Source organism: Mustela putorius, unplaced genomic scaffold (genome assembly GCF_011764305.1).
Source record: "Mustela putorius furo isolate JIRA1106 unplaced genomic scaffold, ASM1176430v1.1 tig00000731_pilon_pilon_pilon, whole genome shotgun sequence".
Classification (NCBI taxonomy): Eukaryota; Metazoa; Chordata; class Mammalia; order Carnivora; family Mustelidae; genus Mustela; species Mustela putorius.
The window spans coordinates 2,119,017-2,134,059 of NW_025421461.1; the positions used below are offsets into that span (position 1 = coordinate 2,119,017).

Genomic DNA, 15,043 nt, shown 5'->3' on the forward strand with positions numbered 1-15,043 from the left:
ACCTGCCCCATGTGTCCACTGGGCGCAGCTGCTCTGCCCTCCTCCCCAGTCTACTTTCCCTCTCTTTGTCCCCAACAGTGTAGCCTTGTGGGGTTCATGCCTTCTCCTTCATCTGCACTCATTCCCTGGTGTCGTCCTTTGGAACAGTCCTTCAACACCGCCTAGGTGCTCCTGATGCCTAATTGATGTCGTTAGTCCTCATCTCTGTGGTGCACCCCCACCCATGCCCCCACTGAGTCCCTGGAGATGCCCGATGGACACCTGAGACCAACAGTACAAAGCTGAGATGTCTGGCCATTAGGCCTCTACCTGTTCTGCTCACAGTGTTCCTCATTCAGCCAGTGGCATCTCTATCCTCCCCCTTGGGCAGGAAGGAAACCTCAGAAGTACTCACAACATCCCTGTAAATCTTAGTGACTGTGCCTGCAAAAGGTACCAACATCCCACGACTACCCTCCAGCTCTGCCTCTGGCCCAGGCTCACCCTAACCACCATGCTGCGGCTTTCACAGCAGTCTCCTGCCTCTGCCCTCACCCGCTGCCCTCTATCCACCTGAAGCAGCCAGAGTCATCCCGGAAGACCAAGGTCAAATTCCACCCCTTCTCTGCCACAACGCTCCCACTGCAACACCCTCACTTGCTGTCAAGGCCGAGTCCTCACCCTGACCTCTGACCTCGCCTCTCATCTTCTCCTCTCACTGCACTCTGGTCACTCTGGTCTCCCTGCTTCTCCATCACATCAGGGCCCTCCTGTTCCCCCCCCAGGGGTCCCTCCAACACCTCCTGCAGCTCTTGCCACCCCCCCCATGTCCCTTCCCAGTGTCACCTTCCCCAGTCCTTATTCAATGTTGCACACACACAGTCCCTCCCTGCTTTATTTTAACCCACAACGCTCATCACCATCTGAACAATTACAGTTCTTCCTTATCTTCCTTGTTTGTTGACAATCCCCCCGACCCCTGTATGTCAGCTCCCCAAGGGCAGGGTTTTTCTGTCTCCTTCTTACCTGTATCCCCAGTGCTCAGCCCATGAATGAACAAACAAACTAGGGCACGCTGGCTACAGCACCTGAGGGACAGAGGCCAGGCTGGCTGAGGAATCCAGGAGGGAGCCCCAAACAGGGACACGGCTGGGCGATCGCTATTGGCATGTCAAGAGATAAGCATCATGGAGGCCTTGGTGCCTGAGGGATGGAGACCTGACTGGGTCTCTGGCTTGGCCAGGGGTTAAAGCAGGGCCTTCAGCATCCCCTCTGGGGTGAGCTCAGTTAAGCCCTTGCCTTCACCTATCAGTAACTGAGGATCTGTCTTCCGCTGCTCTGAGTCCCGTATGTCCTGGTCTTTGATCTTTGGGCCAAGAGGGTAAGAGGACCTGAGGCCTCAGGTTTCAGAGCTGCTGCCCCTGAGTTCACACCCCCCAATGCCCCCTGACACCCACTGTCTAACAAGCAACAACCTATACCACTTATGACGCCAATTCTCAAAAGTGGACTGGTCATGGGCTAGATGGTGGGTGTCTGGCCTTGGGGCCAAATGTCCACACTGGAGCAATGAGCTGCACGCAAAGAAGGCAGCAGCCACAAGAGCATGGCCTTCTCCACAAGGGCAGAAACTGGGAGGAGATTCCAGGGCTGGGAAGGCATCCCAGATACGAGCCACACATGTGGCCCCTCTAGCCACTTATGCTACCCAGCAACTCCACCAAGTCTTGCTTCCTCATGGAGAAGACAGGGCATGGCTTACCACTTCCATCCTACAGATGAGAAAACTGAGGCCCAGAGGGGATAAAGGGATTTCCCAAGGCCACGCAGCCAGTTGCTGGCAGAGCTAGGAGTCAGAGCCATGACTGACCCAGCCTCTGTTTCCTATCCCAGCCCCCTGGTGTGCAGCTTCACAAGGCCCTCCTGGAGTTTCCTGAAGACACCCCCACTTTTTCCTGCCTTCTGAGCTGGCTGCCCGTTTCTCCCCAATGCATTATTCATGTTCCCGAGAGCTGTCCAGCTCTGGTTACACTGACCACAGCCCTGGACACCTGCTCTACCCGCTCTCCTCCTCCATTGTCTAGGTCCTCCTGGGTCCAAGGTTCCCGTCCAAGGTAATTCGGTGGGCTTTGAACCTCCCACGCTGGCTCAGGAGAGATGGCTCCCCTCTGGAGCAGGACGCATGTGCTAGGTAGATTCCCACAGGAGGCTTCCCTGCTCTGGGACTCAGAGTCTCCCTCTGTGGAGTGGCAGTGGTCCAAGCATTCACTTCGGTGGGCTGAGGCGGGTGAGCCATAAGGAGGGCTTGACCCCTCAGCTTGGTTGTCCTCCTGGCGATTCTAAAGCCAAGGTGGTCGCCCAGCACAGGCCTGGGCCAGACCTCCCCTGCTGCCCAGTAAACAACACCCACACACTTTCCACCGCCGCTGGGGTGAAACCCAAGGCGGCTCTGGAGGAGATGAATTATGGATCCGCCCTCCCGGAATCTGGTCACAGCCAGAAGCAGCTTGGCTGTCCCTTCCAGGGCCACCCGGGCCAGTGCTGCCTGCTCCCAGCCCGAGGAGGCCGCATATCCAGCGGCGGGCAGGAGACACAGCGTGTCCCTTTACCTCCAAGTCCCAGAGCGCGTGACACAGGGCGCAGCCCGGTGGGGAGCCGGCAGCCACCATGGCAAAGGAGGAGGAGGATGAGAAGAAAGCTAAGAAAGGGAAAAAGGGGAAGAAGGCCCCGGAGCCCGAGAAGCCCAAAAGGAGCCTGAAGGGGACGTCGCGGCTGTTCATGGGCTTCCGCGACCGCACGCCCAAGATCTCCAAGAAGGGCCAGTTCCGGAGCGCGTCAGCCTTCTTCTGGGGCCTGCACACCGGCCCGCAGAAGACCAAACGCAAGAAGAAGGCACGCACAGTGCTCAAGTCCACATCGAAGCTCATGACGCAGATGCGCATGGGCAAGAAGAAGCGGGCGATGAAGGGCAAGAAGCCGTCCTTCATGGTCATCCGCTTCCCGGGCCGGCGCGGCTACGGCCGCCTGCGGCCGCGCGCCCGCTCACTCAGCAAGGCGTCCACAGCCATCAACTGGCTCACCAAGAAGTTCCTCATCAAGAAGGCCGAAGAGTCCGGCAGCGAGCAGGCCACGCTGGATGCCTGGCTCAACCGCTCAGACTCCCGCGTGGGCTCCCGCAAGCTGCCCTTTCCGTCGGGCGCCGAGATCCTGCGGCACGGAGGTCGCCTCCGGAGGTTCCCCCGCAGCCGCAGCATCTACGCGTCCGGTGAGCCGGTGGGCTTCCTGCCCTTCGAGGACGAGGCCCCGTTCAGGCCCTCAGGCTCCCGCAGGTCGCTGTATGGGCTCGAGGGCTTCCAGGACCTGGGCGAGTATTACGACTATCACCGCGAGGGCGACGACTACTACGACCGGCAGTCGCTCTACCAGTACGAGGAGGAGGAGCCTTACCTGGGCTACGGCGGCTACGGCGGCTACGGCCCCTACAACCCGGCCTGGCCGCCCTATGGAGACCACCCCCACGGGTACCCGCCCGAGGACCCCTACGACTACTACCACCCGGACTATTACGGCGGCCCCTACTACCCCACGTACCCCTACGGCTATGGCTACGAGGATTACGAGCCCCCATATGCGCCCCCGGGGGGGTACGCTTCCCCCTACAGCTACTATGATGGGTACCAAGGCGAGCCGTACCCGCACGGCTACTACCTGGATCCCTACGCCCCTTATGAGGCGCCATACCTGCCCTACAACCTCCCGTACGACCTCCCGTACGACGTACCCTATTTTGATCCCTACGGAGGGCCCTATGGCGCCCCCTACGCAGAAGGCATCTATGGTGGCGCGGACCAGGCTCTCTACCCTCCGGAAGCACCCTATCTTTACCCAGAGGAGCCGGCCTTCGCCTACCCGTGGGCACCGCCGCCCATCCTGTCGCCCCACAACCCGTACGCCCACCCCATGGATGACATCGCGGAGCTGGAGGAGCCAGAGGAGGCGGGCGGCGAGCGGCAGAGCACCTCCTTCCGCCTGCCCAGCGCGGCCTTCTTCGAGCAGCAAGGCATGGACAAGCCCGCCAGGTCCAAGCTGTCCCTCATCCGCCGGTTCCGCCTCTTCCCGCGGCCCCAGGTGAAGCTGTTCGGGAAGGAGAAGCTGGACGTGTCCCTGCCCCCGTCCCTGGACATCCCCCTGCCCTTGGGGGATGAGGACGAAGATGAGGAGGAGGAGGAGATGCCCCCAGTGTCCCGGGTGCCCTACGCCCACCCCTTCTGGGGCTTCCTGACGCCGCGCCAGCGCAACCTCCAGCGCGCCCTCTCCGCCTTCGGCGCCCACCGGGGCCTGGGCTTCGGCCCTGAGTTTGGCCGCCCCCCACCCCGCCCGGCCACCTCGCTGGCGAGGTTTCTCAAAAAGACGCTGTCGGAAAAGAAGCCCATCCCGCGGCTCAGGAGCAGCCAGAAGGCCCGGCCGGGCGGCCCGGCGGTGCGGGAGGCGGCCTACAAGCGCTTCGGCTACAAGCTGGCCGGCATGGACGCGGAGCGGCCCAGCACGCCCATCGTGCTGCGGAGGGCCGAGGCGCGGGCCCGCAACAACAACAACTCCCGCCGGCCCCCCGCGCCCGCGCCCCCGTCCGCGCCCGCGCCCCGTCCGCCCTCGCACTGGAGCGCGCTCCTCTCCCCGCCCTCAGCCGGGCGGCCCCCCAGCCCCGGCCCCGCGGCCCCGCCGGCCCCGGCCCCGGCCCTCGCAGGCCTGCCCCGGCCCGTGTCGCCCTACGGCTCCCTCCGCCGCCACCCACCGCCTTGGGCCGCCCCAGCTCACGTGCCCCTCATGCCGCCCGCCGGCTGGTGGGCCTTCATGGAACCTCCTCCCGCGAGCCCGGAGGTGGCCCCCGACCCGCTGGCATACCCGCGCCCCCGGCCCTCCTTCAGAGGCTCCCGCCGGCTACCAGCGGCCTTCGGCCTTCCCTGGACCCCACTGCCCTCTCCCCAGGCCTCGCTGAGGAGCCTGCCGGGCGTGGGCTACCGCTCGCCCGTGGGGGGCCTGTCGCCTCAGCCATCCCTCCGCGCTCGGCCCTTCCAGCCTCCCTTCTCGCCCCCACCCCGCCGGCCCCGCTCGCTTCGAGACCCCCTGTCCCCGCGCCGTGGCTCTGGGCGCCTGGGGCCACCGCGCTCGCCAGTGCTGGGCTCCCCGAGGCCGCCCTCGCCGCCCCCTCTGTTGGGCCACAGCTCGCGGTGCCGGTCCCTCAACCTGACCTCGCGCCTGCCGCACACATGGCGCCGGCTCAGTGAGCCCCCAACCAGAGCGGTGAAGCCGCGGGTGCGCCAGCCCTTTCCCGGGCCTCCCAGTGCTGGGCCCTGGCCGGTGGCCGCAGCTGCCCCTGAGCGCCGGGAGAGCCAGCGGGAGTCTGAGGACTCAGAGACACCCTGGACAGTGCCCCAGCTGGCCCCCAGCTGGGACGTGGACATGCCTCCCGCCCAGCGCCCACCCTCTCCCTGGCCAGGAGGTACAGGCAGCCCCCGGGGTTTTTCCAGGCCACCCCCGGTGCCAGAAAACCCCTTCCTCCAGCACGTGGGCCCTGTGCGGCCCCCTGCTTCCCAGCCTGAGGACCCAGCCTCGGACATGACCAATGTCTTCCTGTGTAGACACCATGACCCAGGGCCTGGACAGTTGCTAAAGTCAGCCAGCCCGATCCCTGAGAAGCCAGAAGAAGAGGCTGCTCTGGCAGAGCCTCGGCCACCAGCAGAGCCTGAGCCCTCCAGCCTGACACCCCCCAAGGATTCCCTGCCAGAGCGGAAGGCACTAAGGCTCAGCCTCTCCCACCCGCTGGCCACATGTGATAAGATGAGAGCCACGGGACCACCATGGCGCCGCTGGGGGACACTGCCCAGTGCCCCAGCCCCCTTGGCACCCTCTGGAGCCCCAGCACCCCTGCCCAAGGCAGGTGAGCGGCGCCAGGCAGGCCCTGGGCGCTTTGCAGTGGTCATGCCCCAGGTACAAAAACTCAGTGCTTTCCAGCGAGTTCGTCCTGCCGCCCTGCAGCCCCCTGTCCAGGTGACCCAGGACCCAGAGTCCCGCCCCAAGCCAATAGCCTGGAGTTTGCTCTTGTCCTGTTTCTCGCTACCGGAGGAGGCCCATCGACCCTGGCCACAAGTGCTCACCAGCCCCCAGTCCTGCCGCCTGGGCCCTGGAGCCAACTGCCTGCGCCATGGGGGCCCCTGGGAAGAAGTTGGCCCCAAAAGCTGGTGGAACAAGGTATGAAAACATAGGTCAGAGGGAGGGTTTGGGGGTTCTGTCCTGAGAAACAGGACAGGAGACAGCTTCACGATCCTGGTGAGCTGCTGCCTGCTTGGGCCTCAGTCTTCCCATCTGTAACCCGAGGAGAACAGCATTTGGGCTTCCAGAGCTTTTGGAAGATCGAACATGAAGGATGCCCAGCACAGGTGCACAATACAGAGACTCTGGAAACTCCTCCCAGTCATTTTAAAGGGAAGGGATCTTGTCCTAGGTCTCTGGGCAGCCCTGTCCTGGGCCAGTCTAGATGGCGCATCTGCCGCCAGCAGCCCCTCAGAAATCTTATCTGAGTACAGAACTTCAGGACATGCCTGTCCCCCCTTTCCCATCCTCACATCCATGTTCACACTGTTTCTGTTGCCACCTCCTGACCCTCCCCCGGGCTGGAGTCTTCCTCTTTCAACTTCCTGCTTAAGGGGAGTTCCTTAGGCTGCAGAATTCTGAACTATCCAAGGGTGAGAGGCCCAGGATCCAAACTTGCCGTGTCCTCATGGTATGGGGAGGAAACTGAGGCCCAGAAGGCCACACAGTGGATGAAAGACCGACCCAGGAGTCTGCCTGGGCCCCCCGTGGGGTGCAAGGCAGGTGGCTTGTCTGAAGGGTGCCAAGCTCATGCCTGGCTACCACACGCATGGCGGAACGCGAGCCTGATGCTGGGTGGCCCTTGGTGGAGGGGGGTGGTCACCGGAGACTCCCCTGGGACGCTTGGGGTGGGCGGGGCACGCAGGGCGGCAGGTGTTTCTCAGCCTCTGCACACGGTGCCCCGGGGAGCGGGCGGCCAGTTGGCCTGGCAATGGCGACTGGGGCAGCCTGGCTGCTGGGGGGGCCCTGGCCCCGGCGCCGGGTGCCCCGTGCCGTATGGGCTGCAGCATTGTGGGAGCGGGGCGCGGGGCGCCCAGGGGTGAGGGGCAAGGATGCCTGGGCCCTCCTCACCCTGGAATACGTGAGTGGCTGAATTATTCAGGGTTTGTGGCCACTGGTGCACATGGCCAGACGGGTGGGCGGGAGGCCAGGGCCTGCAGGGTGATACTCTCTGTGCCCTACTTAACAGCCTGGTGACAGGCCTACAGCACGCAGGGCTCCCTCCTGGTGTCCCCTTCCCTTGCCCGCTCAGAGGAGGGTGCAGGGAGGCTGGGAGGGCAGGATGCACACACGCTCTCACAGTCGTGTGGGTCACAGGCAGGCCTTTGGGCCTGGTACACGTTCTTAGGTGTACTGCAGCCAGGCTTTGAGCAAACGTGGCATCCTTGGTGTCATGAGTGTGCACACAGATGGGCATGGTGGAGATCCCACAGCCCACGGAGGGGCGGGGGAGGCAGTGCACAGGACCTTTGTCTTGAGACCCCCGCCAGCTGTGATCGAGAGAGCCCCAGCCCTCCATGCACTTGAGAATGGGTCAGACGGACCCTGAGAGCGTGTGTGTCTTAGCCAGGCAGGCTAGGCCCACGTGCATGTCCACAGACATGTTGCAAGACCACTGGTGTGGGTGAGAGTTGCATGAGCTACGAATGCCTTTGCATATGGGTCTGAGCGCAGGGGTGTACGTGTTTGCCCTGGGCTGGAAGCAGAGGTGTGGTGCTGAGGGGCACAGTCTCAGTGTCCGCCCTCCACCAGCATGTGTATGTTCATTAGATGGTCACATAAGCAAAGATGTGGGGTCCACCCAGGGCCAGGATGTTGTCACTGGGACAGCACAAGGTTGGGAGGACTTCCAAGCAGTCAGAGGGAACAGTATGTGCGTGTGCTCAGCTCCAGGTCAAGGACACGGGAGCACATGCCACAGGGGACACATGGGCACAGGGCAGGCCTGTGTCCCTGAGTTGCAGGCAGACTCCATGGGCCACAGTATTCCACAGCAGGGAGGCCCCAGGACCCAGTCTGGCTTTGGCCTTGGGGTTCTCTCCTCCCCAGCCGGAGCAGGTCCCAGGGGTGTGCAGGACAGGCAGCCGTGCACAGGTGCCCTCCATCTGGGCTGACCCCAGACTCTCTCTGACAGATGCACTCCATCCGCAGCCTGCCCCCCACAAGGTTCCGCGAGCAGTGCCGGGACGACGGCGTGGAGGACATGACGCAGCTGGAGTGAGTGGAGTGTGGAGGTGGAGGGGTGGCCAGGGGTCACCATGGGGTGGCCCACTCCTGGCCAGGGCGCCTCCTCCTGCGAAGGGGGCCTCTCACCTCCTGGAATGTTTCCAGAGCCTCCACATCCTCACCTGTGAAGTGGGGTCATGTGGCGTCACAAAGCCAGTGTGTGCTTGTCAGAGTCATACAGGCCTGATCAAATCCCAGGGCCACCACCTCCTGGCTGGGAGACCTTGGGCAGATCGCTTTGCCTTTCTGTGCCTCAGCTTCTCATCTGCAAGATGGGGGTGGGTGGCTGTTACTGTGAGGGTGCCGGCACCTTGGAGGGGCTCAATATGGTAGGATTGGTGTCATTATCGGTCGCGATGACTCAGCCCTCACGTCTGCTTCCCCAGAGGATCCCCTTACCCAGGGAGGTAGAGACAGTGATTAGTATAGACATGGAGAAACCAAGGCACGGAGAAGTTAAGGACCTTGCCCAAGGCCTCACACTGGGTTGGTGTCAGAGATGGGACTCGAGCTCAGGCCTTTCTGACCAAGGCCCTGCTGTGAGGGGGAAGGTGGGCCTTGATGTCTCCTCTTTGCGCCCTCCCAGAGACCTCCAGGAGACCACCGTGCTGTCCAACCTCAAGACAAGATTTGAACGGAACCTCATTTATGTAAGTCCCAGGGCTGGCTCTTTCCTGGGCTCAGAGCACAAAGGTGGCTGCCTCTTGGGACCACAGTGGGAAGCACAGATTTCTCCTGCTGAGCTCCCAATGTAAGGCCTCTGGTTGGAAATGTGGGCTTTCTACCATTTGAGTATAACATGCTAGAGTCTGGGGTTCTAGATGGTGGATGTCACCCACAAGGGCTCTGGCCACCTTAGAATGCCCTGGGCTCCTGACTCCCTCCCCACTCTAAGCAGGAGAGGTTTGACCTCACCTTGAGGCAGAAGTTTCTGGAGCTTAGTCCTGACTGTGTATAAATGGAGTACACAACTGCTGACATGGCCACCTTTGCAGATTTCGTGGCTGTGGGGTTTTGCTCACTTGAGCCTTCTCCAAGCCTCAGCCTGGTACAGTGTCTGAAATCCTTCAGCCAGAGTAGAGGACCCATTGAGCTGTCAGAGGGTCTCAGGTGTGAACACAGAGGCTAGGCGGCCAGAGACACCTGGCTCTGTGGAAACAGGCTCCTGGAAGCAAGGGAGGAGGTCTATGAGGAGGCATAGCATTAAAGCCACCGTCTACCCAGCAGACCTACATCGGCAGCATCCTGGTGTCTGTGAACCCATACCGAATGTTTGGAATCTATGGGCCTGAGCATGTGCAGCAGTACAGCGGGCGGGGCCTGGGAGAAAATCCCCCGTGAGTGTCTCTGGGGCTGGGGCGGCAGGGGGTGGGGGGGTGCTGCCCTGGGGTCTCCTGGGTCGCTCTGCCTGAGATCGGCAAGTCCCTGCCTGTGCCCAAGCCATGCATAGGGTCAACTTACCTGTTCGGCCCAATGGTCTCTCCCCGAGTCTGGCCACAGTCCTCTCTAGGTCAGAGGCCTCCGTGGCTCCGACCAGAATGGGTGCAGGGAGCATTTTCCCAGGATGAAGGTAGAGCAGAACTGGCTGCTTGGGTGGACAGAGATGCTCTCCAGCTGACCCCCGAGGGGTTTGAGAGGCAAGGTCCTGTTCCAGTGATACCTGTGGCCTGTCTCTCCAGGCACCTCTTCGCAATTGCAAATCTTGCTTTCGCCAAAATGCTTGATGCCAAACAGAACCAGTGCATAATCATCAGGTGGGTCAGGCTGGGGACCTGTGTGGGGACCGTGGGGGCAGGGTGGGGGATGGGGGAACGTACGGGAGGAATCTCAGATGACAGGTCTGCATCAGGCCAGACCTGCTGTGGGAGCTGGGGTAAATCACTTGGCGTCTCTGGGCTGGGCTGGCCCGCCCACGTCCTCTTATGTCATAGGAGGTCAAAGAAAGGTAAGGGTAGGGGGACCCCAGAAGAGTCTGTGACCTTGTGGATGCTCACTCGGCTCCTTTGCCCGGTCAGCGGAGAGAGCGGTTCTGGGAAAACCGAGTCCACCAAGTTGATTCTGCGCTACCTGGCTGCCGTGAACCAGAAACGAGGCATCACGCAACAAGTGAGTCTGTTGTGTGATCTGCCTGAGTCCCCAGGACTCCCGAGCTTAGTGCTCCCCCTGAGACAGGCTCCTAGGCCCCACTTGGAGGATGGGGAGGCTGAAGCCAGGGTTGCACTGGGAGGGCTCCTAGGTCTCTGGCTTTTTCTGCCACCACACTCCCCACCCAGGGCATGGCTGCAAGGGAGTCCCTTCTGCCCATGCTCCAGAGCGGCTCTGGTTCCTGCCCTGCCGGGCCTGGCCAGAATAGAAGCCCCATTTCTCCTGCCTGGCCTCATCTTCCTGGTGGTGTAAGAGACAGGACAGGCCTAGGCATGGGGGTGGGCTGCAGAAGATGCTGGGGCACTGAGGACATGGAATCTGGGAGATGCAGGCTCAGAGCATTGTGGAGCATGCTAGGTCCTCCAAACCTGAGAGTGTTAGGCCCTCAGGAAAACTTTCCCGAGGACATACTGTGTGCCAGGCCTGGGCTAGGAGATGAGGAAGTAGGCAGCAGTGATGCAAAAAAATGTTCCCGCACTAATGGGAATTTCATTACAGTAGAGGAAACAGAAGGAAAGAAATACACAAGGAAATTACATCTATGTGAAAGGGTGGGAAGTTGTGGACAAAATAAATAAATAAATAAACAGCAAAACAATAGAGGAGGTTGGGGGGGGCTTGGGGGTTTGTAATTCGAAGCATCATGGTCAGTGAAGGCTCTACTGAGAAGGCGAGGGAGTGGGCCCTAAAGACATCTGGGGAAAGAGCAAGCAGGTGGAGGGAAGGGCAAGTGCAAAGGCCCTGGGGTGTGAGGAGGTTTGGTGTGTCCACGGGATGGCAAAGTGGCCTGGGGGAGTCCAGGTGAGGGAGGACAGTGGCTTTGACCAGGGAGGTAGTGACGGAGGTGGTGAGCACAGCTGGACCCGGGAGCAGTATAAAGGTCAGCCAATGACTTGCTGAGGGACTAGATTTGGGGTGTGAGAGGGGATCGGTCCAAGGGCAACCCCAGGCATTTGGCATGAGCCATAGGCAGCGTGGAGCTGCCATTAGCTGCATGGGCAGGGCAGCAGAGAAAAAACAGGTAGGAGTCTTTTCTCCCGGGGAGTCTGCTGGGCGTCCCTACAGCGGTGGTGGGAAGATGGTGGATATGCCACCAGCCTGGAGCTCAGGGAAGGTGAGGCTGGAGGCAAAGGCCCAGCAGCTCAGACTCCAGAACCTTCCTTTGCCCCAGGCTGGGCTTTCAAATCCTCTAAGTGTGGATTTCTAGAAGGACTGTCTAGGTGGGCAGGGCAACGTGGGCTTTGAGCACTCCTATGTCCAGTGTGATACGGAGTCACACCAGGGCGGCCCAGCAGCCCTGGAGGCAGGTGCGTTTGTGTCCGTTTACAGACTGGGAATCTGGGGTCGGGGAAGGGAGAGCACTTACCCAGAGTCCCAAAGTGTGGGGGTGGAGGAGCTGGGGTTTGAAGCTCAAGGCAGAGAGCTGTCTCGGCAGGGATCGGGAAGGATGATGAGAGTGGTAGGATGTGGCTGGGTCTGGGAGTTTCTGCACCAGGCCTTCCATAGACATGAGGATAGGCCTGCCAGCTGTGATGCTGTGGGCTCATTTCCTAGCTGCTGCTGGCCCCGCTCACATAATCTGAAAGTCCTTACCTAGGGTCGGTTTCAGGTACGGCTGGATCTAGGGTCTTAAACAACGTTCCTTGTTTTGGCTCCATCCCCATCTATGGCCTTCATTCATTCTCAATCTCTCTCCCACTGATCAGCAAGATAGGGCCACAGTGTGCCACCTGTACCTTCTAATGTGCCAGGAAAAGTCTCAGGGTTCTCTCTTGTTGGACTATTTTGGGCCTTGTGTCCTCCCTGGGCCCAGCTGTGCCTCAATGGGCCAAGGCCTGGGCCAAAGTCTCTGCCTCTGGGCTGGGAATGCGACAGGCATTCCCCAGGGTGGAGGGTGGTTGGATTCCACCCAGCCCAAACTTCAGGCCGTCACCCCACCTGCGGTTGAGCTAGGGGGCGCCCCAGGACCCCACGTTCACCCAGCCAGCCCAGCAGTCCTCTTCCCAGCCCCTGGCTGTGTGCTAGGGACAGAGGAGCGGCTGACTTCCACTCAGACACCCTCAAGGGGATTCCAGAGTAGGGGATAGCGTGGGCCAACATCCAGGCAGACACCAACTCACTGAACAACCCCAGGCCAGCTCACACTCTTGTCTGGGCTGTGGTCTACTCCTTTGTGCGATGGACATGGTATTTCCTGACTAAACGGGACCATGACCATGAACAGGTGGAAGGAACTGGCGCCTTCCCCCAAGTAACATTTCTGCAAAGAGCAGGCCTTCCAGCTGCTTCTTTCCTAAGAATTCATCCCGAGGAAATGACTCAGCCTGAAAGTGCTGTGTACACAGTTACCCACATGCTTGGCACGATGTTGTGATCTCACTCGTGGGACTCTGCAGTCCCCTGGCTCACACCTCATCTTTCCATGTGTTTCCTGATCTGTGAAACAGGTGCGTCAGTACCTACCTCCAGGATGGTTCGCAGCCATATAATTAGGGCCACTAACCCTGTAATTCTGGTACGTGGTAGGTGCCACTGGCTCTGCCTTGGGCAGCTCTGCAGTCCTAAAACGCTGGTCTTCGTGTCGTTCATTCAGCACATATTTTTTGAGGGCCTCTGATGCTCCTGGTCTCATGTAGATGCTGGGGACCCAGAGATGGCACGCAAAGATTTTTGCCTGTGGGGGCTGACGTTCTAGGGTGGGGGAGACATGATGCAAGGAAGTGAGGGGATTTGCCTGGTGCTGAGGGCTCCAGAGGGAGAGAACCCTGGTCCAGAAGCTGGCGTGGGCCTGGATCAGGAGGGCTTTGCAGGGCGAGGGAGGGAAGAAGTGGAGATGGAGCCAACCAGGAGCTTGGCTGTGCAAGGCTTGGGTTTGAGCCTGAGTGACGTGGAAGCCTGAGGGGAAACGTGACCTAACAGGTGTTCAAAGGACCCCTGGAGGGAACAGGGCCAGGATCAGGAAGGAGACTCCCCTGGGAGCCCAGGTGATTGACAGGTGGTGATGGCCATGGGGACGGAGTAAAGAGGACATCCCCAGAGCTTTTTGGCAGGTAGACCCAGCAGACTCCCACACCCTGGGGCCACACGGCAGGCCTCATGCCTAGACAGCTGGGGTCTCAAAGATTCTTGGGTTTGCTCTCACCTGGCAACCCCCCTGCCCAGCCCAGGGGCCCAAAGGGGCCAGTGGTCGCTCCATGCCCCTGGTGTCCTGGAGGGAGAGGGCTTCAGTCCTATAGATGACCTGCTTCTGTTCTTATCCCTCTCTCCTCCTTCTCCGTCCTGGGCACTCCTGAAGATAAAGGTACTGGAGTGTGCCTGTGTGCGTGTGCATGTGCGTGCGTGTGCGTGCGCATGCACTCATGTGTGATGGCAGGATGGGCAGGGAGGGGCATCCAGAACCCTGTCCTGGCTGGGGGCTGCTGTGGGAGGGGCCGGGGGCTGGGAGAGTGTAGCTGTGGCCTGAGTGTGGGGGCTGGCAGCATGAGGGGTGTTGGGGACACTGGGGAGACTCAAGGATTCTACAGAGAGCCCACCAGCAGTTGCGCCTCACATAGGGGGTTCATATCTGGGAAAACCTAGGGGTGGCCCTAGCTATACTCCCTACTCCGGGCCCCCAGAACAATTCCCGCATCTTCTGGGGTCCAGATCCTGGAGGCAACACCCCTCTTGGAGTCCTTCGGTAACGCCAAAACCGTCAGGAACGACAACTCCAGCCGCTTTGGGAAGTTTGTGGAGGTCTTTCTGGAAGGGTAAGTGGGATGGTGGTAGGAAGACCCCCCCCCCAAGATTTTGCGGTGCACCACATGTTTTAGTGCAACCCCTCAGAGCCCATGCCGGCCACCACCCTGCGCAAGCTGACTGAGCTCCCCCTTTCCAGGGGCATGATTTCTGGTGCCATAACCTCCCAGTACCTGCTCGAGAAATCCAGGATTGTGTTTCAGGTGGGAAAGGACCTCCAGGGGCCCTTGTGCACTGGGAGGGGCTGGGGGTAGGCAGATATGCAGAGCCTCGCACCTGGTGGGGCTGGGGCAATGTTGAATTAATGAACAAACACATGTTTCTGTGTGAGCATGTGATCTCCTCTCCTCTCTCACCCCCTACAGCCACACTGACACCTTCTTGTCCCCGAAGCACACCACCCATGATCCTGCCTCAGGACCTTTGTACCTACGATTTCTTCTCTCTGAGCACTCCTCCCCACCAGACACTCATGTGACCCAACCCCCATCTCCTCCAAGTCTCCCCTGAAATGGTACCTGCTTGGGGGAAGCTACCCCATTTAAGATGCAGCCCCTCCACTTGGGTGGCTCGGTGGGTTAAAGCCCCTGCTTTCGGCTCAGGTCATGATCCCAGGGTCCTGGATTCGGGCCCTGCTTCGGGCTCTCTGCTCGGCAGGGAGCCTGCTTCCCTTCCTCTTTCTCTGCCTGCCTCTCTGCCTACTTGTGATCTCTGTCATAAAATAAATAAATAAAATCTTAAAAAAAAAAAAAAGATGCAGCCCCTCTCCACCCCTCCCCCAGAACTCCCACCCCCTCCCTGCTTT

The 15,043-nt window shown here is 60.6% G+C and overlaps 1 protein-coding gene across 1 annotated transcript in view; it reads left to right on the forward strand.

Moving 5' to 3' along the window:
* Window positions 1–2,646: 2,646 nt before the first annotated feature.
* Window positions 2,647–15,043, forward strand: part of MYO15A (myosin XVA) — a 48,708-nt gene continuing 36,311 nt past the window's right edge. The window contains exons 1-9 of the mRNA XM_045083656.1: window positions 2,647–6,228; window positions 8,264–8,346; window positions 8,942–9,005; window positions 9,583–9,692; window positions 10,035–10,109; window positions 10,371–10,461; window positions 13,796–13,801; window positions 14,146–14,249; window positions 14,378–14,441. Of these exons, the coding sequence (XP_044939591.1) occupies window positions 2,647–6,228; window positions 8,264–8,346; window positions 8,942–9,005; window positions 9,583–9,692; window positions 10,035–10,109; window positions 10,371–10,461; window positions 13,796–13,801; window positions 14,146–14,249; window positions 14,378–14,441 (4,179 nt within the window). The remainder of the gene's footprint in view (window positions 6,229–8,263; window positions 8,347–8,941; window positions 9,006–9,582; window positions 9,693–10,034; window positions 10,110–10,370; window positions 10,462–13,795; window positions 13,802–14,145; window positions 14,250–14,377; window positions 14,442–15,043) is intronic.